The sequence below is a fragment of the Suricata suricatta genome, chromosome 2 (genome assembly GCF_006229205.1).
Source record: "Suricata suricatta isolate VVHF042 chromosome 2, meerkat_22Aug2017_6uvM2_HiC, whole genome shotgun sequence".
Classification (NCBI taxonomy): Eukaryota; Metazoa; Chordata; class Mammalia; order Carnivora; family Herpestidae; genus Suricata; species Suricata suricatta.
Genome location: NC_043701.1, coordinates 124939514 through 124966739, shown reverse-complemented (window position 1 = coordinate 124966739; position 27226 = coordinate 124939514). Strand labels below are relative to the sequence as shown.

The following is a 27226-nucleotide window of genomic DNA, read 5'->3' as shown; positions in this document are numbered from 1 at the left end:
TTTGAACAAAGTCCAAATTCCCAGTCAGAGGAGTAGGCCGTTCAGAAAGAAGATCTACACCAGACATGATTGATCATGAGATTCTTCACTTCTTAGTAATATCCTGGTAGGACAAAGAAATCACATGGGATGGAAATCTTCTCATTTATTCAACAATCATAATATAATCCCTGCCCTTTAAGCATTTATAAGTTTACTCACATTGAGAGGAGACATGTAGTTAGAAAACTTCTCCCATGTTTCTAGTGCACTTTGCTTACACCTTTATCCACACCCTGGCAAACTCTTTGTCACAATCTAGCTGTGTCTGTCTACCTCACTACACTATGAGTTCCTGACACTGGGTTGCTCTCATTTTCATCTTCCTCCCACAGCAAATCTAGTGTCCTAGCCTTCTTAAGCACTCAGTGCATACAACAGCAATCCTACTTCAAACTAAGAACTTCGGCTAACCATCACAGCTATTGAAATCTCGCAGGATCAGCACTGTCCAATATAAATAAATGTGAGCCACATATATAATTTTCTAGTAGCCATATTAAAAAAATAAAAGGAAAAGGTAAAATAAATTGTAATAATATATTTTAATTAACCTAACATATCAAAAATATTATTTCAACATGTGACTGATACAAAAATTGAGATATATATCTTTTATGCTAAGGTTTTGAAGGCTGGTGTGTATTTTTTACTTATAGTACATGTAATTTGCATGCTAAGTATGCAGCAAAATGATAAGAAGCCTTATAAAAACAATAAAGTTATTTTGTTTAACCAAAAATATTTTAATTGTTTCAATTTTTAGTTTTAAACTGGAATTCATTAAAAACTCAGTTTCTCTTTCGCAGGAGCCATGTTGTGTGTGGTTAGTGTCTCCCCTACTGGAGAGCACAGTTGTAGGCTATTTAAGTAGCTGATAAAAGTAAGTTGCCAGATAGTGAGCGTCCACAGTAAGATCTTATTTTTAAAGCAAAACAATTTGCACATGCACACACACACGCTAACTGGAGCAGTAACCACCAACTGTTAGTCACATGTGAATTCTAAGAGAAGGAGTAAAATTGGAAAGGAGGTAAAGAAGGACTCTTAATTTTGAATTTTTATATGTATTATATAAGTAGTAAAATTATGGGGAAAATGATTTAAATTTTTACATGTATTATACACAAACAATTAAGGGGTTGTAGCCCCATCTTTTCTTTAAGTAGTGACAAATATAGTTACACTCTGAGAGTGGCAGGGACAGCTGAGATTCCTTTAGATGAGGACTATTAGTAAGGGGAAAGAATTAGAAGCCATGCTACATAAGGAGTGTGGGATTGAGGCTGTTGGTATTGGACCAGTAGAATGAAAACATGGGGGCAGGGGCAGCTCGTTTCAAATATTGCTAACACTATCAAGGAAAATAAAAATTTGTCCTCTGTTTTTATAAGAATAGAATTAGTAACAATAGTATACCATTAATATAATAGTTTGTACTATAAAGCACATATTTCAAACTGAAGTCATCAAAAGTAATAATTTCTAACACAGAGATGATCAAAGATGGACTGGAATTGCCTCATAAGATCATGAGTTCCCAACCACTGAAAACAGTAAAAGGCCAACTAGTCAAAATCTCAGCAGAAGACATTTAAGAACTAGTAAGTACAGGAAAGATGTCATAAGTAGAAAATTGTAACTAAATTGTCAACCCTGAGATTTTATTATTCTATGAAACTGATCATTATCCCAAGGGCAGGTGTGAGATATTACAAATGTTTACCCAACATCCAATTTTCCCTTCCTCCCAAGAATGCTGTAGGATTATATATCCTAACCTCCTTGAAGTAAGACATGACCATGAAATTAATCTGGATGACTAGTGAAATGTGAGTAGAAGTGATGTGTGTTATTTCATGTTACTACTGAGTGTAAACATTTAAACTCTAGCACATAGCTCCACACCCCTCTGTTCTCCTTCCTATAAGCAAGAAGCAACAGTGTGGAGCCATCACAAGAGGGAAAATTTGTCTTGTAGAGTCCTATACACCACAATGAACTGTGCTTAAACCAGAAATAAACATTTGTTGTGTTAAGTCACTGAGATTTAGGAGATGTTTGTTACTGTAGCATAATGAAGGCTGTCCTGATGAATACTGAAAATCCCTGTTCATGACCTTCACGAGGAAACACACAAAACCATGGCCTTCACAGCGTGATTTGATTTCTTTTGGAATAATTAGGTACCTCAAGGACAAACAGATTTCCACTTTGACCATTCCACAAACACACAAGCACCATACACCTATCTATACAAGCCCAATATACCGTAAGAACAGTCAGTTCACAGCCAGAGAAGCATCAGATGAGGCCAGTAACTCACATGTTTCACTTGTGAGATCCCAAAGTACATTTGGATTCCTGGCATCAAATTTTCTAACCAACTAGAATCAGCTGTTCATTATGATCTAAAAGTGATCAGAGGAAATAAAAGCAAATGGTTTGCAGCACAATACACACTTGGTTAAATACTGACCAAAAGAATTAAATTTTAAAACATCACCTTAAAAGCACTTCAAAATAAGCCTCAAGGTTTTTCAGATCCCTAGAAAATTGGGGTCGTGACTTACTTAACACTGAGTCAACTTCTGTGCCTTACAGTTGATACTCCAATGTTTAGGAGTTAACCTGAATGAAGTCACATATTACTAGTATCCATATCTTGGTATTATTTTATGTTGCAATTGTCTACTTTACTTTTTGGAAGAGAAAACAGCATTTTGTAAGGTTTACTCTTCTAAAAGAAAGAGGAAGGGAAACCAACGTTCTTGACCAAATGCCTCCTCTGTATGCTTGACAATTCCTCATATGTGATCTACTCTAATCTCTCCCAGTCCCGTGAGACAAGTATTGTTAACTCTGTTTCACAGATAAGCAATCAACACAGAATTACAATTCTTAAGGTCATACAGCTTATGGAGCAAAAACTTTAATTTGAATCTAGATCTATCTATCTACTAAACAACAGTTTAGTAGAGTGGTCAAAAAGAAGCCAACCTAAAGTGGTAGCTTCTGTTTGCTCATTCTAAATCTTTGATTGAAAACATTAATACAGAACAATGCCAACTAAATAAGTGTTATCAATTAAAAAAAAAAAAAAAGGAAAGAAAGAGAAGAAAGACACCCATACAGAGGCTGCAAATGTGAGAAGCCTATATTTACATACAACCATCACGTGATGTGTAATTAGCCAGGTAACTATAGGTTTTTCTCTGCTGGAAAAGTATATGTTTCATCCTGCTTTGAAATCTGCCTTATTATCAGCACTTCTATGAAAACAATGTTTTATTTCTTATTGAGTGAATAGACCATGCATGAAGCATTGTTTTTGCAGGGCCTAATAGATACTTTCTTTGTGAACCAAAGAAGTCAAACGGGTAGCTGAAAGGTAAAGAATATGCTCCATCATGGTTAGCAAGTAACCATTTTAAGGGAGGTGAGGATTAAAATAGTGCAGTTGTCCAGAATACGAAATATTAGATGCCATGCTAAAACTATCTCCTTAATAACCTGTCACCAAAAAAAAAAAAGATTACTAATAAGCCGATAATAAAAAAAAAAGATAAGGCAGGGCAAGTCCAGTCTGGATCTGTTTATTTTCCTTCACATTTTTGTGACTTCTATAATCCTGAAACATATAAAAGATTCCCTTCAGGAAGAGATGAATTAATAAGTGCCAGCATTAATACATAAAATGTTTACACACAACAAATCCTTACAACTGCACCAAAAATCCTCAGGCTAGCAGCTAGCTTTGAGCACGTACAAAAACTCTCTTAATAAGTTTCCTACAGTAAGTCTATAGATGGCTGACTACAAATTAAGCCAAAATAGTAAAAATCAATATACCCTCCCCCAGCATATTGCTTCTCCTCCCAGGTACCAATGAGACAGCCCCTCTTCTAGAAGGCATCATCCTAAAAAGTGCTGGAAAAGAAGCCAACCACTGTATGCACACAGGGATCCTAATCTGACTGGAGCAGAGAACTCCAGAGATTTCAGAGGTTGATCATAAAAGTCGCATGTTTACTCAACCTAGGAGGTATAGCTTTGAAGTTAGAGTTGCCTACACGATAGACCTAAGACTGTTATGGGGAAGATAAGAAAAAGATACTGCATTCTATTGCTAGTTACAGAGTAAGGAGCTTAGTACGTGGTAGAGACACTAAGTGTGATAGAGCTCTGTAAGCAGAGAAAATCCTATGAGCTGAATGGCGAACAAGGGCTTCCAGGACTTATGCTGAGTCTTAAAGAAGAGACAATTTCTATAGGAAAGAGTCCTGGAAGGGGCATTTCAAGAATGAGTGAAAGCATGAGCCACTCAAAGTGTAATGCAGAGATTGAAAGCTGGGATGGGGGCGGGGGGGATGGCAGGAGGGTAGGTTCGTGCTGTTAAAGAGAAAGGAGACCAAGCAGTTAGACGAGTTAGACTAAAGCAGGAGGTTTACATAATGGATAGGAGATAAGGGAGAGAGATAGGCTTAACATTCCGTGTGCACTTTGAGCTGGCAATTCCGCCTCTACAAATATATAAGGAGATAGTCATGGGTATGTGCAGAGCAACAAGAATTTCACAGAGTTTTGGGAAAACAGAAGTAACCAAAATGTCCAACCATAGAAATACCTCTATGATAAAACACAATGCAGGCTGGAGGAAACAGTGTAGAACCTTTTAGGACATGGAGACACTGTCACAATACATCTGTACGAATTTAAACCAGGGAGGCAAACGTTAGATTTCATTTTTATGGGGAAAAGGTATATGCCTATGAATTGTCTCTGCACATATGATATACACTGGCATATAGATATATCAAAGGGCTAACAGCAGTTAGTTCTGGGTGGGAAGAAGAGAAGCAGCTTACGTTTGTCTGCTTTTTGTCTGCAATGCCTGCATTTTCAATATGAACATGGATAGCATAGGTAATAACAAAAACAGCAGCAATGAAAGTTATTTAATAAAAAAAAGAAATGGAGGCTGGGGTAAACAGTTCACTGGATGCTTGCCGACAACACTGTACTTTATCCAGTAGGCATGAGGTTTTTAAAGAAAGGAGGGCTACAGGCTGAAAGCCAATATTTTAAAAGGGTCAGAAGTATAAAAATGTTAGAAATTACTGAAAATTTAGAAAACAAGTGGAGAGGTCCAACAGAAGAAAGGCACTCTCTGGGATTTCAGGGAAGAAAGAAGTAAGGCCACTTCAGTCCAGCACACTAACTGGAAACACACACGGTGAGGCAATCAGGAAACCCCGAAATGGCAGCACTGTTTGCCCAGCCCCTACTGTGCATGAAGCACTTCCTAAAGGCTTTGAAAACCCACCATCATTCCTGTCTGTCCTAAATAAATATATTTATTTAATAAGGGGTAAAAGTCCAAACCTCAACTTTTCTCTGCAGTGACCTGTACAAACTACAGACTTAAACACATAATGCTGGAGGAGAGAAGGGGAGTGCATCTTTGACATTCAGGAAAATTAATGTTTTGCAATAAAACCTCACATTTGAAGTACTCTAAAAGATAAACGAGCTGTTTGGAAGAATCAGCGTCAACACTAAAAAGAATTAAGACTAAATGCCCCAATCAAATATCTGTTCACAAAACCCCCTGGAAAAGTCACATCAATTCACAGGTAGGATGTATGTGCTTTGTGCTCCAAGGTGATGCCGTTGTGATAGCAGGTGTAATAAAGGCCCGCAGTCAGTAACCACGCAGCGGCTTGAGAGAGGAGAGGTGGAAAGCAAACAGAAACATTTTAGACTTACAAGAAGAGGAGGAAAGCATTTTGTATCTCCAGTTGGAAGGGGAACTGTTGAATCCAACCTCATCTTTAAAGCATATTAGAGGCACAGAGTCAATGTTGCACTCCTATCACCAAATGCAAAAAGGTTTATTGCTCCAAGTTCATCAATCCATCTACGATACCAAAAATTAATGGGTTTGCAAGAAGCCAAGGCTTCCTAAAAGACTTTCTCCAGTAGCCCCCAGGTATGTAACAAGATAGATATATATCCATCAGATGGTGACCATCACAGATAGTTCATTGTGAAATTAATATTTCTCATTAATGAAATAATAAATAATAAAATTAATGAAATAGTAAAATGTACTTATGGGTTGATTGCTTTCTCCATCGTGGTCTTCTTATCATAGATATGACCACAGAGTATCTGATTAAAGACAAAATACCAGAAAGACAAAAACAAAAAGCAAGAACAGCTGGAGTCCAGGAGGATGACAATGCATTAAACTAACACACATGGTAATTTAGGGAATACTTGTCGGTCTTTATCTTCTTTCATCAGAGCAGGTTAAACAAGCTAGACACCAAGCTGGTATTCATCTGTGGACCTTTACTGAGGCAAAACTCAAGTGGGGCAAATGCTACCTTAAATGCGATAGTACTCAACTACAGGAACAATAGAAGCTAGAAAAGCACAGCACTGGTATTGAGCCATAGAGACTCCTGCCATCTTAGTTGACAATGATGTTCATTAGATAATAGTCTACTTTAACACTACTGTTTAAAAACAAAATCAAAAAAAATTCCAGGTGACAAAAATTTAGGAATAGTGATGAATAACATATTTTCCCACGTTCTTGCTCTGAGAAGTAGAAGTCCAGACCATACAGCTAGTATTGGACAGAGAGTCTTATACTTTAGTCAGTGTTATGTTCTATCTGTAGCCTGCCAAGCCTGAAGGATGTGTATCGTTGTAGTCTCTCTTCCACTGGAAACCACCTCTTGTTTGGGTCTAGGTTTCCTAGTACAGGTGAGCTCATAAAATATGAGTAAGCAGGTATAAAAGAACACCCAAAGTGGATCCAGGATGATGAGGGATTTTAAAACCATATCCTAGGGAAAAATTGAAAAAAACTGGGATTGTTCAGGCAAATAAGTAATAATATTATAGTATATATAATAATAATACAATAATAGGGATTGAGAACTTTTTCAAGGAAAAGGGAGAAGAAACATCAACTACACCAATGTCCAGCCTGACAACTCTATGAAGAGCTAGAAAAAAGCATGAGTTTCTTACCCTGTTCATACAGTGTAGCCAAGAGGTGAATACTGGTAACCCAAATACTAAAAATATCACTGAAATTTCCAATTTCATGTTTTTCCCCTCCTTCTGCCCCAACATCTCCAATTTTAAAAGAATAAACTCTTAAATTCTATAAACTTCTTTTCTATTGACTACCCATCTTCAGTCCATTATCAAGAGAAGATAGGAATCTGGAATTCTAAAAAGCATTCATAACTCTGGAAAACTCTAGAAGATCGACAAGTCAACTGAAATTCCAAACAAAAGCGTCTTAACTTAGAATGAGCCTTCATGAGTGATGGCAATGTGAGTATCTGGGCAGCAATATCTGTGACTACCTGCTGATTGGCTAGCACATGGTTAGATTTTGCAGACTTCCTTTCCAGCAGGAACAGCCAAGATGGCTGAGTGCAGACAAAATACATGGCTGTCAGTTTTTCAAGATACTTCTTACACACACATTCTACCATTATTTCAAGACAATGTTCAACTATTTAATTACGTGGGCAAGCTGAATTTTAACTTTGAAGTGAGATGAAGTAACCTCCCTGATATCTTCCCAGATCCTTAGAAAATATCCTGTCATTAAGTTGTTCTAAAGCTTTGAATGTCTTGGATACAGACTCTTGGAAGTGTGAACTTACTCCTGCCAAAGGTCCTTTGGGCTGTCACTTTACAGTGCTATGAAGGAGCCTTGTGAGGAAACAGTCATGTTGGCCCTTGGACAGCATGCTTGTCCATTGTTAACTGTGCCATGATGAGCTTCTTTAAAGAATGCGTGGTTGACACAATACCATCAGAGGGACCTGTGAGAAAATCCTTTAGAAAATCCTTTACAAATTTCTGATAGGCTCCATATATAATTGATTTCTATTTTGAACTCAAGGATACTGTAAAGGCCAGATCTGTTTCAGTGAAGAGCCCTTCTGTAGGGATTCCTCATGATATTTATGACTAGAATAATTCAGCAATATATCAACTAAGAAACTTTATAAGTTTCTACCTTAAGGAAAATAGTACAGCTAACCCAGCAATGGAAGCCAAAACACAAACAGCAAACATGCACATAAGACTGTTTGATATATATACAAAGTTTACATCTAGAAAGGAAGGAAGGAGGAAGGAAGGAAAGGACTGTCCTAAATAATTAGCATGTCTTTAATCCTAGTAAGTTCATTAGATGTATCAGGTGAAAATTCCTCATTATGATAAACCATCAGCACCTTAGCATGCTTCATAATGGAGACATTTAAACTGTTTTTTTCAATGCAGAGTTAAGAATCCTGACCCTATCCACATCCCAGGAAGCAGCTTGACATAACAAACTCAAAAGTGATCTGAAATAACCATTTGAAATACAAGGTCTCCAAGATTTCCAAGCAAAGACTATAGTTAATTTCTAACTAAAAGTACTTGACAAATCATTTACACTACTGGGAACTTACAGCCCAGCTTATTTTGACAAAATGTTCAAGAGGAAAAAAGTTACATAACATAAAAAAAATCTATATGTAAATAAACTTACAAAGCATTCATATGTTTTATATTTAATATATACATAATTTATATATACATATATAGATGTATACATAATATATAATATATATTTAATATATAATATATATTTAATATGCAAAGTATATTATATAATATATATACATTATATATACACAATATACACACATTACATATAATATATATTTAATATATAATATATACATATCACACACACATAATTTATACATGTGCATATATATTTAATAATATATATTTAATATATTATATATTACATGTTTAATATATAATATATACATATTATATATACACTATATATTATATATATTATATATAATATATATTAAAGCAAAGACCAGAAGGATTTTAATAAGAATCTTCTATTGAGGCAGATAGTAATGAGAATAAACCCTGCCCTAAACACTAGACTATATGATTCAGTGAATTCAAAAGGGACAAATAAACACACAGCTCCCCATCATATAGAACCTCCCTCTCACAGTAACATGGTGAAAACACTAGGACTTCAGCATCACAAATGCTGCCATTGACACTAATTATTCCCCAGCTGATTTTCTAAAAAATCCAGGGAGATAAAGCAAGGTACACACTACTACACTGATATTACATCCAAGCAACCTGAAGGTACAAACACCTGCTGATCTGCAGTATACACTGACAGATCTACAGGACAGGCAGAGCCAAGAGTTTCCTGACCTCCCATCCACTGCTCTTTCAACCACCATGCTGTCTACTCCCCAAAGTACAGTAAAATCCGAGCACCAGAAGGGACAGGGGAAGCCACACTTTCTCAGTCTGATGGGCCTTTAGAAGCAGAAATTGAATCAAGGGAACCCCCATCATTAAATTCAGCTGTACCCACACCCACATCCTTTGGTCTCTTTTCTCAATTTCAGCTCAGACACTTCTATCTTTTCTTTCTTTTTGTAGAGACACATTTGGAGATGAAACCATTCATAACTGCCCATCCACAGACAGTCTGTGGCAGCATAATTGACAATGAGTCTGCTGCAAAAAAATAAAAATGCTGTTTTAATAACCTTGGCCTAAAATACATTCTGTTGTATGCCTCAAAGGGTTTCAATAAAAAGTCAACCTGTAGAGACATATTTTCTTGGCTTAAACAACAATCCAAAGCATATAAATGTAGTCCAACTATAATGACATATTTATAGGCCAATAAAGCTTACTCTGCAGCTTTCATACTTCACTTAAAGGAACTCTGTAAGAAGCAGTGTTATATAAAATAATTTGATTTTTTTTTCAAACTATAACCCAAGGAATAAAAAATGCAAGTTTACTATGTTTAACCAATAGTGTTTATATTCCTTAGTTGCTAAAAATTTCATAAAATGAAATAATTCTTCATTTGACTACTTCCAACTGCCATACCAAATATGGATATCAAGTCCACTTTATTACAAAAGCTAAGTACTGTAATTCTAAAGACAAAAATAAATAACTAGAAGCTTGTGTAGTGAATGATTTAATCAACCCGATTCTTCTGGAAAAACAGGTTCTTGTGTTCGTTATGCTTATGAATAATACATTCCTTAACCCTCCTACTTTAACACAGTTCTTTCTTCTTTTTTTTTCTTTTTCTATAAACTTCAGTATGAAACTATCTGACAGAAGGTAAAACATCTCACTGAGTAAAGTCATAATTTGAACTGGTTTCATACTGAACTTTCTTTCTTTGAAAAGGACAAAGAGGTGGGAAGAGGACGAAGGCACTCCAACACATCTCACGAGTGTTTTTGAAGATTGTTGGCTTTCCCACTACCTAGATGTGTCATGTTATCACCAGTCATTTAGAATCTTAAACGAAAACTGCAGAGATTTTGTAAAAAGCAAACATGATATCTGCAAATATTGTCCTTGAAGGGGAAGGGGATAAAAAAATAAGAGCTGTGATTTGAATCAGAGCAGTTATTGGAAGCTGCCATTTGGGGCAGAGTTTCTCTTTACAGAGTATTAATTTGTTGGCAGGCACACATTTGTGAGAACGTTCTTGTTGTTTTTACTATTCAAAGAGGGACAGGAAGTGACACAAACTGGGATTAAAGGGAGCTTATTCTACCTAAACGTTGAGCAAGAAGAGTTCCTTAATTAGCTTTTAGATGTTAGAACCCCTTCCTTAAGAGTCAACCTAATTAGTTTGTTGTTATTGATGTTTTAACGTGATGAAATACTTCAATTAAAAAAATAACATACTGGAGTTTTATTTTAGCCACAGAAAGGTGAGATCTTTCCATTCTTTGCTTACTTCCACCAGAAAAAAAAGGGGGGGTCTTAAGTAATCTCAGAGTTCATCTTCTTTCTTTGGTAAGAACAATGAGGAGTTGGAAGTGTTCTACAGAAGGAAAAACCTAATAAGTGTGTGAACTTCCATTAACAATGTGGTATTGGAAGTGGTTTCAGTGTGGCCAAGAGAAAGAGAGATAAGAAAACCACTGTGCAGAAAGAAAAGTACAGACAACAAATATTTTGATGTTGCAGACAGAGAAAGGAAGAGGTTGAAGAGAAAGTTGCTGGGACAGGAATGCGTACAGCAAATGACACCCCCTACTCCCCAATATAAATCCTAACAATGTAGACTTGTAAACCTTAGATCAGGCAGATAATGGAAACTCATTACATTAAGGAAAGTTTTTGTTTCTCTTTCCACATTATTACAACACAGTGTGCATTCCAATTACAAAAGCTATTTGTCTCAAATTCCCCACAGTTCATACCAACTGAGTAGAATTTCAAGGCCCCAAATTCTATCCTTAAAGGGGTATTTTACATTAAAAAACAAAAAAGGAAAAGTACATGGTGTTTCTTGTTCACCAGAGGAGAGCCTCCCAATCAAATCTCCTGTTGATTATTTTCCCTTCCTCAGCATTAATTGTGGTGCTGTTTCCCAAATGAGACTAAAAAAAAAAAATTAGAATCACCTAGAAAGTCTTTTATCAGTACACATTCCTTGGCCTTGTCCCAATCTCACTGAATGAAGAATTTAGGGAAGCTGGACTTAGTAATCAGTATTATTTTCCAAATTCCCCTGGTGAGTCTAATAAACAACTAGAGTTAGAAACCATTGAGTACTTTGAATATTCACCATAAATCAATTTCTTCTGCAATCAGTGATTTAAAAAAATAGATTATGGACATTTTTTAGAATTCAGTAAGATCAAACCCTCTTGTTAGGATCCTCCTTGTTAGGATTAAGAGATTAAGTTTCTTTTCATATTCATTAATAAACTATCAATTTTTAAACAGAAAACAACTCTGCTATAAATACTCTTGTTTAGATGTGCAACATCAAGCTTAACCATCTACACATCCTTTTGTCCCCTGTGGGTTTCCTGTTTGGTTTTTTATTAGTAACAGTATATTCCATAACTAAAAAAAAAATCAAACAAACAAAAGAAATGTTTTAATGTTAAGGAAAACATAAGACAATAGCCATACAACTTAGATCATACATTAAAAAAATAATACAACAGATCTATTATTCAGCATTATCACAGATCAGGAGACTGGTCATTTGTTCATAAAATTGGGATGTGTACTAGAATATATAGGAAATTTAAGTAAGAAATCAATTTATTGGCTTTAAAATAAAACCACCAGATTGAATAATTTTCCCTAAATGTACACATGACAGGCTGCCATGTCCAAAATATTACTGCCTGATATCTACCAAAAGAAGACAGGAAACTGTTAGTCATTAACTCAAACTGCAAGAAAATATTAACACGATTCCCAAAGTACAGTACAGCTCATCACAAATCAGAATCCCATGAAAGACTGTTACTGGTGTTATGTAGTCTCTTTATGCCAATTAAATAAATTGTCGAGGTTTGTCATAATAGTTAAATCCTAGGTTAAAAAAACAGGAAGTTGTCACATTAAGGCATAAAATAGGGCTATGAAAATGAGCATTGTGCCAGAAAGAAAAAGATGCCTTAATATATTAAAAGTGAAGTTCCTCTTTGCCTAAAGAGGAAATAACTAGTCTAAATCAGAGGTCAACAACTTTGGTCTTGAGCAATGTTGGAGAGTAAGTCACTGAATGCCACAGAGACATACAAACAGGAGGGGGAGAAAGAAAAGGAAACAAAAAGGCACTGGAGAAGAAACTGTTAAGAAAAAGTAATAGAATTAATTATGGAGGCCCTCTTATACACCAATTATCACTGTGTGAAACCCTTCACATCTTACATTTCAGTGACCCTGTAAAGTCCCCACATTTTCAGATGGGGAAACTGAGGCTAGGAGGTTAAACAAATTGACCAGAAAACATGACTAATAAGCAGGAGGGTCAGGATTCAAACACTAATTAGAATAACTACTCCAAATCTCAAATTCTCCTTTAAACTTACAGTGGAATAAGGGAGGGAAGGAAAGAAAGAAATACTTCATGGTGATCACCAAGTGCTAAAAGCCCAGGGAAACCTATGCCATGAGTTGCCAACCAGTGGCTTCCCCACATTGACAGGGCTCTCCTGTTCCACATGCAGTAACTCATCTCTCTTCCTCACTTCACTTTCCACTCAATGTAAAAAAGTGAAAGGCTGATATGGTATTAATAGATGTCATACTGTCTACTTAGAACTAATATTTAAACTCGTCATTAGTTCAATTTCAGGTGTCCTAATTAAGTCTTACGCCTCACACAAATTGGAAGCTGCCTGAGGTCACGTGTGCTACCCCCCAGGTTCTGGCACAGGGCTCCACACGGAGAAGGCCCTGGGATCCGGCAGGTAACATCCATCCCTTACACACCCAGACTATCTGTCCATACTTGTTCCTAGGACCCTTTGAGGTTAAAGAAAGTTTATGTGTGTGTAAAATTACACATATGGCAGGGTTTCCAGAAAAGTCTATGACAAAAAAAGTAGAAGTTACTGTATCCGCCCACACATTAGATTTGGAAGTACAAATTCTATTTACCGAGGTCAGCCTTTTCCTTGAGAACGTCTTTGAAGTTGAGCCCACTGTTGAGGGTTGACTGCCTGTACTTCAGCAGGGCCTCCTTCTGTCCATTCCTTCCCAATGCCTCGGTTTTCACCGATCCAGCCTGGAGGCCACACCTCCATTTGGAGAAATCGGAATGTACCCACTTGACCAGGTCTTCAAGCTTCACGATTACCTTTTCGGAAACAGCAATGACTTCATCCTACAAAAGGTGGTCAGGGAATAACAAAAATATTATTGGTGGTTGAGAGGCAAATGATAAATTTTCAACAAAGCCCATCTGAAATACCATTTGAGTGGTTTAGCCTTACGTGAGCAAACAATGTTTTTTGGTGACACAACATCTCTAATAGCTCACTTCATTTCAATGGATTTTCACTGCTGGATGTCTGGTTGAAAACTAATTTATAAGACATATTTGTTATATGATTAGAGCAGTAATTCTAATAGCCATTTTTAATGCTAGTTGCCAAAGTCCATGCTGCCTATCTGACCACTCAGGTAAAAGCTAATTTTTAGGGGCAGTTAATTGCAAAAGTAAAAAGTGAGAACTAGGTGACTAATGGTTAGCCTGTCTCTATATAAATGGTCTAAGTAAATCTGGGATTCTTGGAACTCTGACTCACCCCCAAATTCCTATGTTTATGGTACATTTTCCCTTGGCTTATACACAAATATTGAATTTAACTTTTGTCCTAAAAATTAAATAAAACTGTGATGTAATCCCAAAAGAAATACTTCATAAATGTTATGTGCCTCCCACTGAAAGAAACTTACACATTCTCATGTTTCTTAAAAACTTTGTAAGAGGAGAAATGAACTGATTTTTTTTTCTTTTAATACATATGGGGTAAGAGGAGAGAGAGTGAGTGAGGAGAAAGTCTTTGAATCTAAAGAAAAGTAGTTGAAACTTAAGTTTCTCCTATGGATCATAAATTTGAATTTTAAGCATCTCTAATTGCTTCCAGGAAACAACCAACTGTTCTGACTCAGAATTAATCCAGCAAGATATTTAGTAGATAGCCATCCATGGAGCAAAGAAGGGCCTCTCCTACCCAAAGATTCTTTGGAAAAGGCTTAAGAAGATCATCTCACTGGGTTTTAAGTTAAATTATTTGAAGCATTTGACATTTCAACTTGAACCAACTTCTTTCATTTCTTTTACTTCACATTTCTGAAGAAAAGCTTAGCTGTGAAAACCCCCAGGCTTACAAAATCTTAGAAATATTTTTGACAAACAACAACAGGAAGATGTCTCTAAGCTATTAAACAAAGGAATTCACAAGTGATTTTGGCTAATTTTGCTGTTAAACATGACTCTTTCCTCCTTCTCAGCCACCTACACACACACACACACACACACACACACACACACACACACACACACAGAGTACTGCACACGTTACTCCAAAGCAAACAAAAAAGGGTTTATTAAGATAAGCTTCACACAATGAGAAACCCTGGATTTCGTTTTTAAAAATGCTTTCAGGTAGGATCTAAAATTTCACTTTTTCTCATCCAGTTCCAAGGTGCTTCTGGGAACAAAGTCTGTTAGGCAGCAGCAAAATAAATACTCTATCGAAAATGAAAAGTAAAACTTTTGAAATGGAGTCTTTTCTCTTATCATGATTAAATATGAACTTCCCCTGAATGGGACCCAAAGTGGGAACTGTTTTTATCCTCTGCTCCTGAAAAAAAATTCAATGCTTTGTAAACAATGGGCATATTACAAAGTACCATTTCAATGGATAATTTCACTCAGATTCACTACAACATCCTCTTGAAATAAAAGATCTGTAGTTGTCACGCATTTCATAGCTATTACATGGTGATTTTTAAATGTCAGAATGAAAATTCAGGCTGGGTATTGTTTCAAAGCATATGGGAACAGCTTCTGGACAAGGCACACCAGAAATCAAGTTTAGAATATACTGAAAATAATTAAGTATTATGATATAGAAGTCTCAACTTTAGCAAAGATGGAATTTGGCAGAAATGTTACCAAATATGGTTCCTTAGAAGAGACAAGTTTGGAGATGAGTGTTATTTTCAAATAGCGCTAACTATGATCAAATGATTATCATGTCAATTACCAGTTGCTTCAGATCTTTTCCAAGAAATGGCATGACTAGCGCTGGCTGGCTTACAACACCCGCCAAACAGTTTATTAACCAAGAGAAAATACAAACCTTATGATGTCACTGATGAATAAACCCGTCTTTCAAGATTCAGTCTATAGATTTTGTTCTCCCTCCTTTTCTCTCTCTCAGAAACAGACTTTATGAATATATACACATATATAGAAACAAATGCAGGAATTCACATAAACACACATAAGCCATCAACCCAAGTTTGGATTAATTGTGAAACCACCAGTATGTTTTACTGTGGATTCACAGAGAAACTGGCCCTGCAACATTGTCAAATGCCAGGATTTAGAAGGAAATCTGATAAGCGGAGGAGGGGGAAGCAGCCGACCAACCCAAAAAAACAAAACAGCTAACATATATATAGAAAATGTCTCAGGAAACATTGCTTTGTACACACAATGGCATAAATCACATGTTCATATTTACTATTCTGAGCAAGCTTTGACTGAAATTCCTAATACTCGCCGTTCTCGGGCAAGCCTCTATGTCTAAGAAAAGAATTTCAATAAGCTCATCTCATGATTATATTAGCTCTCTGCAAACCGAGAATTAGCACTGGATAAATATTGCTGATTTACTCTAATACAACACAAAAGGAACACAAAGAAATACACTTTGTTATTCTATTAATGTACCCTGGCTTTTCAATTAACCCAATTCCCGATCAATATTATGAAGGCTATGTTGAGACGCTATCGAAACCCGTATCCCCTTTCATCATTGTTTTAAGTGGCTTGTGTCTATAATTTGGATTCTGTGTCTACCACTGTATAAAACACAGGTTTTTCAATCATGGAATCCTCTATGTCAGAGGAAAGGATCTAGTCATAAAGTCACAAGCTAGCCTGTGTATTGTTGGCCTCGTACATGTTCTAAAAATTGGAAAATTTTGCATAAAAATCCAGACTTCCATGTTTTCATAAAATGAAATGAAATAATAGAGAAATCTGCCAACAAACAAACAAAAATAATGTCCCCCAAAACAGTTGAAAGTTGGTGCTTTCTTTAGATAAGATGCAAGATCTCCAGTTGACTGTTGACCCATTGCTCCCTATCTCCTTATCTGCCTGCCCCCCTGGGCAGCCAACCAACATTTGAATTTGAACACCCTGATATGTCCCACCTCCTTCATTTTATTGACAAGGGCAATAAGGTTCAGTGACGTATTCTCATACCAACTTCCAATAGAATTTAGACAAGAATCCAGGTTTCCTATCTGCCCACATAGTATTCATCCTGGACTCTGGAGTCCTCTCTCTTGGTTCAAATCCGAGGCCTGTAATTATTCACTGTGGAACACTGGGAAACTTCTTTAATCTCCCTGTGTTTCAATATTTTGTACGTATGTAGAAACAAAGGATAATAATACTATCTACCTCTTATGGTAACTGTGAGGATGAAACGGGCTGACATAAATGAAGTGGTATGTCAGAGTCAGCTACCATTTTTATTATCCTGAGTCCTCTAGACAAAGTGTGCCATGCAGAGATGAGTTTAGATGGTCCATGGGTGAACTTTTATATATGTATATGTTACTCATTGCTTATTTACTTTGTGGTTACTTTCCATTTATGGGAAAGTGGTATTGGTTTTCCATTTATATGAGATTTAGAAAGTTTCCTCTTTACATAAATTTAAGTTAAAAAATAGGTCAATTTGAACAAAACCATTAAGTAAACACAGGACATGTGGGTATGGCAAAAAATAAAAAAGTTAAGATGCTATGAAAATTACTGAAATTTGGGACAGTGTATTATGTCAATGGTTCTCAAAGTGTAGTCCAGGAACCCTGGGGAATCCCCCAGACTACTTCAGGTGGTCCATAGAATCAAAACAAAAATCATAATAATACTAAGACATTATTTGCTTTTTTCAGTCTTATTCTCTTTCAAGTGTATAGTGGGGTTTTCCAGAGACTATATGACATACGGTAAGGCAAGAGAGTAAATGCAGAAGCAGATATGAGAATCCAGCTGTCTCTGTTAAGCCAGACAGTAAAAAGCTTACAAAAATGTAAAACAATGCCACTGTTTCTACTCTTTGTTTTTGAAAATATGGTTAATGTTTATAAAAATGTGGCAAATATATAGAATGGGTTTATATTGCTGTTCTTATTTTTTAAATTAACTTACAGTAAAATTTCCTGTTTTGATGTAGAGTACTATGACTTTTAACACATGGCAACCGCTGATCTGTTCCTGCTATCTTATTTCTCTTTTCCAAATGTCATGCAAATTGAATCATACCATCTGAAATCTTTTGAGACTACTTCTTTCACTCAAGATAATTCCTCTGAGATCTGTCCATGTTGCTGTATGTATCAATGGTCTGCTCCTTTTCACAGCTGAGTAGTATCCCATGATATGGATGTGTCACAAAATTGTTTATCCCTTTGCCCATTGAGGGCCACTGGGTTGTTTTCAACTTTGTGTATTACAAATAGAGTCGCTGTAACCAGATAGGTGTGTGTGTATGTGTGTGTGTGTGTAAACATACATTTTCAATTCTCTAGATTCCTCAGAAAAGGGACTGCTGGGTAAGTGTATATCCAATTTTGTAGAAACCATTTTCCAGAGTGGCTGTACCATTCTGCATTCCCACCAGCAATGGATGAGACTTCCAGTTGCTTCTCATCCTTGCTGGCACATGATACTGTGTTTGTTAGTTAACTTATTATTGCTATTATAATATATATGTAGTGGGTTCTCATCATGTTTTAAATTTTCATTTCCCTAATGACTGATGATGCCGAACATCTTTTCAGGTGTTAACTTTTCATCCGTATATCCTTTTCAGTGAAGTGTGGGGTTGAAGTCTTCAGGCTCATTTCTCAAATTGGGTTATTTATTTTTTGACCATCGAGTTTTGAGAATTCTTGTATTTACTAAATATAGATCTGTTGTCTGATATGTGTTTTGAAAATATTTTCTCCCATTTTGTAGCTGATTTTCCATTCTTTTAATGGTGTTTTTAACAAAATTTTTAAATTTTGATCAAGTCCAATCAATCAGTTTTTTATTTGAATTATGGCTTTGCTGCTACATCTGTGAACTCTGTGCTTAATCCCAGGTCACAAAAAGCTTCTCCTATGTTTTCATCCTAAAGCTGTAGAGTATGATCCATTTTGACTTAATCTTGTGTAAAGTTTGAGATTCAGCTTGACATTCAGCTTTTTTTACATATGGATGTCATATTATTTTTATTTTTAAATGAATAACCAAGTATTTTAAGTTATTTCTTAGTTTGACTTATAATGCAGTAAATATCAATAGATATAATCCACAAAAACAAAAGCTCTTCAGTGTCCTCAATAGTTTGAGTGCAAAGGGTCTTCAGTCTAAAAACTGAGAACCATTGGGTCGTATCACAAAACTAAGAACTTTTCTTTTCCTTTGATTTTTTGACCCCTTAGTGGCATTTGATAATGAACAACCCTACCTTTGGTGAAACTCATCCTCTTATTAAGTGAGATTCTACTCTGCTTTCAGTCTTACAAGTTGTCCTGCCACAGTTCCATAGATGCTGGCAGAGGACACAAGACTCCTGAACAGAGACAAAGAGTAATTTATTGCTCACAGCAATAACTGCAGTGAAAGTATCATGTCTGTGTTGCTTCTTCAATACCTAATTCCCAAGATGAGATGCAAAGAGGGCTGGATGATACCTGCAGAGGCAGTGGGGTACATTATAGGAGTAGGACCCTCAGTGCAGGGAACCCAAATCTTTAATACTGCATAATTATACCCGCCCTCTGTTCTGGAGTAAGACACTAGCTCTGTCTTCCAAGGCTGTACATTATATAAGCATCCTTGAAAGGACAGTCCAGAACAGTCAGTGGCTCTGCTCACGAGATGTGCCAATACTCAGTGGATTCATGAAGAACACCTACCCAGCACCTACTACCTATACATTTCTTTGCTTTGTTCAATTTTCCTTCCTCCTCTTTCCATCTCCCTACTGGGAAAACGTAGGAAACATATACTCTTAGATGCAATCTGGGTCCAGATCTTCTTTCTCTGCATATTGCTCTTTGAAAAAATCATTCTTCATGGGAATTCCAATATTTCCCTTTATTCCTATGACTACTTTCTAGTTTGATTCCAAAAATTCATCTAGACTCCAGTCCCATGTTGTCAATTCAGATGTCTCAGCATCAACTCAAGCTCAGTGGAACTCCACAGCCCATTTGGCTTATCGTAAGAAAAGGTCTTAGTTGACACAAGGGAAATTTAACGTCCCCCAACTGTGGATAGCCTTCCCCCAATATCTATTTTTCTCTTATTCTTTTATAATAAACTACTAATTTGCTGGGCACAGAATAAAGACATCATTTGCCTGCCAGGTGCGGTCAAATGACCAAGTTCTGACCAAAAAAATTTGAGTATTAGTGATGTGTGCAACTTCCAGGTCATGCCCTTAAAAGGGAATGGATATGCCTTTGGACCATACACATGAGGGCAAATCTCTCAAGACAAAAAGACAGAAGGAGTTGCCCAGAGACCCAACCTCATGGAGCACAGTTATCATACCAGCCTTGAACCATTCACTTGTAAGATTTGACATGAGAGAGATTTGAACTCCCAACTTGTCTAAGACACTTATCTAATTCTAGGTCTCTCATACACACAGATAAACCTTTATCTTTATGAATATATCATTTCTTATAAGAGAGAAAATGAATGCAACCTTCCCTATAATACCATGAGGTAACCAATAACCAGTCATTGCTTAGGAGAACTATATTCAGCTATGTTAATAAAGCTCAAAGGATTAAGAACACATAACTGTAATATAAAGAGGTTGGGAAGGGGAGGATGGAATGAGAACAAGAAAACCTGGCATATTCAACTCAATCTTCCCCAAACATCCTAGATTTTTAAAATATTCATTGTAGCTATTGAAATGTGATAAACGCTGGGAATGCAAGCATACCGACAGGTTATGTTAGCTAAATAAATAGTGAAACAAAAATAATAGTCCAATTGGCTCTCCAATAATGGGATATTTTCATCTAGATAGAAACTAGAAATGAAGAAAAACTGTTAAATGTTAACATTTAGAAAGCCCAGTGCAAGCACATCAGCTTGTGCTCTAACAATTGCACTAGGCCTGTGTGCCCATGGTGTGCAAGGAGCAGAAGGTGCCACCTTGGGCCTGGCTGGGTTGGCCACTCTCATGCTTTCAAGCCCCGCTCAGATAACTGCAATTCTAGGCACCTACTGGTTTGGCCAATCACTCTCCCAGTTAGGCATTAGTGCGGTCCATGAACAGGACACCTACAGGGTGAGTAGAAAGGTTTCATTCTACAGCACGTGGTTGCAAGTTAGAGGTCCGAGAAAGTCAGGCAGGACAGAATGGTAATGGAGGTCGACAAGATGAAGTTTTCACTGGCCAGCCGTGAAATGAGAAAAATGAAGACAGTGCAGCTAGCGTTTCATGAAGTTCAATTTACTAGATTTCAAGGACTATCTTTGTACCAGTTAGGGTCCCAGCGGGAAATAGATGGAACACTTGTATAGTGATAATCCAAGAAGATTTTAGGAAGGGACTAATGACAAAGGTGGTGGTGAGATGTAAAGGAACCACACGAGAGAGATCGTACAGGAACTTGGGCTTAGAGCAGGTCAGTTATCATCACGTTTCAGCCAAAGGGTCAAAGCGGGCATGAGTGATTACCCAAATCAGAGCAGACCCTTCTAACAGTGGCAGTGACTCTTCCTTAGAGGGACACCTACAGCTGGAGGAAGCTCATAGGAAAGAACAGGGAATAAATACATGTCTTACCCCTCCTTCCTGTACCTGTCCTGGTGGGGCATCTCTAAGGCTGAACCCACTGGAAGCCACAGGGCCCAGGGGCCCTGTTAGTGGAGTCACACCAGAGAAACACACAGGGCAGACATTAGAGAAAAGGAAGCAGTGCTGATCTAGAGGGGCCCCTGCTCACTCTTTCCACTTAATACTGCATCCCTCCTCCTTTTATCCAGTGTTTGAATATCCATTTTCCTCAGAAATGAGGATGGCAATAGATGGTAGTAGTTGTTTTTTAATGTCCTGAGTAGACAAAATAAAATGATATCAACACCATGTTGTAACTGGGAATTACTATTCTTATTACCTGGGACATAATGTTAAATCCTTACTAGGCGCCAGTCTTTGATGCTGAATTGTGTAATTCTATGCTCTATAGTGAACGTCTACATCACAGAAACTAGTGTCAGATACCCTTGCTTAATTTCTCTTTCTCTTGTACTTCCCAAAGAGCCAAAGACTGTACTGTGCCTAAAGCAGACCAAAAATACTGATTTTAATGGCAACCACCCCTGAATGTTCCTTGTTGGGAGAAACTAAGGGATACTTAGAAAGCACAGGCTTCTGAGTCCAACTAACCCAGATTCCAGTGCAGTTCTACTCGGCTGAATGTCCACATTAAGCTTGAGGCATGACATCATCTTGCCAAGGTCTCATCTGAAAAATTGGGTGGGATGCATGGCTGGTTCAGTCAGTGGAGCATGTGTCCCTTGATCTCAGGATCATGAGTTCGAGTCCCATGTTGGTTTTAGAGATTACTTAAAAAAAAAAAAAAAACTAAAAAATGGAGGGAAAATAAGATTAAAAAAACCCTCACCTCATGGGTAGTAATGATGTTGAAGTTATCACAATACTATGGTCAACCCAGAGTAAGCATCCAAGAAATAATGGCTATTACTATTATTGCATCATGTCACTGTAACTGAAAATGAGGGAGTGAGAGTGAACAGTATTCAGATGCCACCTGTGTGCTCCTAACTCTTCTTAATTCTTTGTGAACAGTGATATCCCTGTGGCTACTGCTGGCTACCTCCAAGGGGGAGTTAGGGCAAAAAGTAGTTGCTAATGTCTGGGCTACTAAGTCATTCTATTCAGTTTTTGAAAAATGGAACACTCTAAAATGCTATACCCAGACACTAATCCATGCATTTAGCAGATGTACTCTCTTTCTAATCTCTACAAGGACTCTTTGAGGTAGGTGTTTCCAGACCCATTTTAGAGATGAGAAAACTGATGTGGAACCAGAAAGCAAATTTGGGGTTGTCCTTGTCTCCCTGGTAAATTGGTCTCTACAGCCCTTTCAGTAGGAACACTCCATCATGCTCCTTCCCCCCTGGGACAAGGGAACTCATCCCTAACAGTGTCCTGGGAGGTCCAGGGGTGGGGTCAGGTGGGGGGGTGGGATTTAAAGTCATTTTGCAACAAAAGGGATTTTAATTTTTGATTTGTATTGTGTTTTTGTCCCCAAAGTAAGATGGCACAAATTGCCATTCATGTGCTATTTAAAAATGTGAAGAATTTTCTGTTGTCTGAGAGATGAAGATATCCTCTCAAGTATGCACTAAGGTTTCATTTGACTCCCTGAACATGATGAAATGGATTTGCCATGGAGGCTCATTAGTGTATAGGGTTCCAATTTCCCAAGCCAGCCCCTTCTCTTCCAACCTCCTCCCTTCCTCCCAGCAGGCATTTGGGTGAAGCTTGTGGCTCAATGAACTATGGAAATCCATCCTGGCACAATTAGATGGAGTAAGAAAACAGAAGACTGCTCTGAGGTGTGATTTGTTAGGTGTAATGTGACCATCCTTCATTGTATAGCCGAAGGCATTTGTGTATCAAACAAGTAATTCAAAAATCCTAAATATTTTATGTTCCTAAATACATTTTTAATACACGCTAATCTAAAACCTGTTAGGCTGCAGCCTGCTCCCCTGACCAGAAGCCCATCTCTCAAGAAAGCACCAGAAACATCCTCTCATTAATTCCCAATTTCCACTTCTTACCTTTTGGATTTACCATATATGTGCCTTTTTTTCCTCCCGAGGATTAAAAACCATTTACATGACAAGCAAGAAGATGCATCCCAGTGTCCTAGATATTTCATCTCTAAACAAGCAAGTATCTGATATGTACCAAAGATGTGTGAAGTCAGGGGTTGAGCCTACTCCACAGTCTATTTTTTTAAACTACTTTCAGGGTGCCATAATAAACACTAGCTTGGCACTAATATTCTTAGCTCTGGCATTTATTAAAACATAAGCGATAAAAGATAAATAAGCCCAATTGCAGTGTGAAAGTTCAGGTAAGTTACCTAGAAGAACATTCTATAAAAGCAAAAACAATAACAATAAGACCCAAACCCAAATACCCCCCAACACAGGTGACCTAATACACCGAATGACTCCAGACTGCCCCTTTGACATCTCCTGGTCTTTTACCACCTAGTTTTACAGGCACATTATCCCTTGCCCAGGGGCACAGTTTAGCAGAGCCTATATTCTATAAAGATCCAAAAAGGAGGAAGAAACTTCTTTGCCCCTGTTGGTATATGAAAACCATGGTGAAAGCTGTCTGAATTATTCAGGGTTGTGGTGACTGGTCATGGAGTCTTGATATACTGCTGCCATTAATGAGAAGAGCAGTCTTCACGGAGAAGTACCAAGAGCCTTATGCCTATTTAGAACACTTTAATGTAGAAACCAAATAAATCTTCCTGTTTTGTGTAGCCTCTATTTAAACATAAACATATGATTTAGACATGTTCCCTCTTGTTAAACATCTTTTTCTCTCCGTTCACTTAGCGCAGTTCACGTTACTATCCTTACATGTCCAATAGCAGTGGAATAATTTGAGACCCACAGCTTTATTTAATAATGTAATTATCCTATATTGGATTACTTAAAGGGGCTTTGTATTTTTAAGTTCTAGTTTTTCCTATACTGGTGATATGCTCTGCCATGGTAAATGATTCAGGCTTCAATCAAAAGCTCTAAACTCAGTTTGGAAAAATATCGAGTGTTTTTGAATAAGCCAGGATTAATGCAAGAGCCAATTTGCAACCACAGTGGGTGACCTTTCTACTCCTGTTCAAAGACAGTGGTGTGGAGGCCGGCCCAGAGGACAGAGCCAAGCAACGACAATGGCCTGATTCCAACTACTTTGCCACCTCAGGCAGGTTGCATAAACTGGAGAATAAAGTCTGAGTTTTCTTCAGGGTAAGCTTTCTGAAACCTGCATAGCCTTCCATGACATACCTAGTGCACTCCCAAGTGCTGTTTAAAGAATGAGCAAGTGAATGAATGCACGAATGACTGAGTGGATGAACGAATGCTTCTGGACATTCTGACAAAACAGTTGTAGAAGGGAGTACAGAAGGAGCCATCCTTCCTGCCTTTATGAGCGCATTCACAACCTGAGCTTCCTGTGTTATTGTCAGGAGAGATTTTATTTGAGCTTTTCCTTAACTCAACTCAATCTGGTCCAGTTAACCTGTATTGACTGCTCTATGCCAAGCACTGGGCTGAGTACCGACCACGGAAAGACAAGGAAGAAGAAGACACTGATGCTGCCCTTCAGAGCCACACAGTGCCCAGGGCCCCCTGCTCTTGCTAAAATCTGAAGGTTACTCCCTTTTCAGTCCTTTGCCAGAAAGTCCATGCATTCTTTCATTCTCAGTGTTCTGAGCATCTATGCTGAGCTGTGCTGGATACTAGGAGCAGCTGGGAAAAGAAACCCCTGACTCATGGGTGCCAGTCTTGGGGGGTGGGTAGACAGTAAACAATAGCCATCAGCTAAATGTGTTTTTCTGAGGAATTGTCAAAAGTTATTTCATTTGTTTTCATTCATTCAACAAATATTTAATGAGCACCAACTATGTGTCAGGCATTGGGGTTATAGTCAGAAATAAAACAGATAAAAACCCTTATTTTCCTGGGGCCTACAGTCATTAAGTATGGTGTATAGTGTATGGTGGTGTGGTGTGTGTTGAGTGTGTCTGTGTCTGTGTGTGCACATGTGTGTTAGGGGGAGAGAGGGATGGGGCAGAAGAGCTAGATAATAAAACTGGAAGGAGAAAACCTAGAAGAGGCAATAATGGGAGACAAGGGATGGAACTGGGGATGAGTTCAAATTGAGTGGTTAGAGAGGTCTCTCTGCTGAGACCTAAAGAATAGAAGGAACTAGCAAGGTTAGGAGGAGAGGGGAGGAGAGAGAAGAACACAGGACATTACATGCAGAGAAAACAAAGAATACACAGGCACCGGGAGGAACATGGTGCAATGCCAAACTCAAGGGTAAACACACACACATGCACACAACATGGTCGCACAAATATGTCTCACAGCTGATGCATGTTCTAAATTTGAATCCAGACTCCTTTTTTCTAAGTTCCCAGTAGGTTTAGCATAGAAGCTACCTCATAAATCAATTTCCATTGTTAAAAATTGACCAAAATTTGTTTAATGCCACCTTTTCCTCAAACCTTACATATGTATGGGTTTTCTTGTTTTTAAAAAATATGTACTTATTTTTAGAGACAGAGAGTGGGGGATAGGGTGGAGAGAGAAAGAGAGAGAGAGAAGCTTTGTGCTATCAGCACAGAGCCTGACCGTGGGGCTTAATCTCATGCACTGTGAGATTATGACCTGCGCAGATATCAAGAATCTGATGATCAACTCACTGAGCTACCCAGGTGCCCCTGTTTTGTTTTGTTTTGCTTTATTTTAAGTAGGCTTTTCGCTCAGTGTGGAGCCCAATCCAGGGCTTGAACTCACAACCCTGAGATCAAGACCTGAGCTGAGATCAAGAGTTGGATGCTTAACTGACTAAGCTACCCAAGAGCCCCTACATACGTATGTTTTGAACACTTTGCTGAGAACCAAACTGCATCCTCCATGAACAACAAATAGATAACTTTTCCCATGAAATAGCTGATTTCCACAGAATTTATAAGATGAAAGTCCTGTTGCTCTGACATATGCACAAGGTTGAGGGGTGGCTAGAACATGCTCATCTCCTGTAGACACACATGTTAGAGTCACAAACTGGGAAAACAATCCCTCCCATTTGGGTGTTTACATGAACATATACCAACCTAATTAAATGCCACTCCTCAACCACTCTGCATGAAACATACCTATTTTCTTAGGCATTAAGGAGCCTGTTTAATTATACCAGCTACAGGGGCCTCCTTCCCCTTCTCTCTGCAGACTTATCACCACACCAGACACAATGCCCTTTCCAGCAAAACTCTCCAAATTCACTGATCAAGATGTTAGGTTTAAGAAAGACCCAATATGGCTTGTTGACATGCTCTAAGACTTACAAATCTTTAAAAGATTAAAGCAATCTGCTGTCTACCATGTATGCCTTCTATAATTAAATGCCCAGAAGAGCGAGGAGGTGTTTGGAAAAAACCACCCGGGGAGAATACGTAATAAGAGCTAGACTAGCCTCATGCTACAGTGACTGGTTCCATTGCTCATGGCTAATTTGGCTTCCAAGATGCCCACCTCCCAGATCTATACCCTTGGGTAATCCTCTCCCCTCCCTGAGTGTGCGCTGCACATCAGCTGACAAACAGAATTAGGCAAAGGTGATGCATATCATTTCTGAGATTAGGTACAAAAGGACTGTGGTCTCTGTCTCACTCACCCACTGTGAGGAAGATCAGCTGC

At 37.8% G+C, this 27226-nt stretch overlaps 1 protein-coding gene across 2 annotated transcripts in view; it reads right to left on the bottom strand.

The window, feature by feature from the left end:
• The window catches only part of ARID5B (AT-rich interaction domain 5B), a 177154-nt gene that overhangs the window by 132959 nt on the left and 16969 nt on the right, over positions 1-27226 (bottom strand). Inside the window, exons 1-2 of one of the 2 annotated variants that reach the window (XM_029931739.1) lie at positions 13905-14056; positions 13570-13795 (exon numbers count right to left, since the gene is read on the bottom strand). In XM_029931739.1, the coding sequence (XP_029787599.1) occupies positions 13570-13795; positions 13905-13937 (259 nt within the window). In that variant the 5' untranslated portion in view covers positions 13938-14056. Of the gene's footprint in view, positions 1-13569; positions 13796-13904; positions 14057-27226 lie in introns of those variants that run through there. The other variant, XM_029931738.1, reaches the window with a different exon arrangement.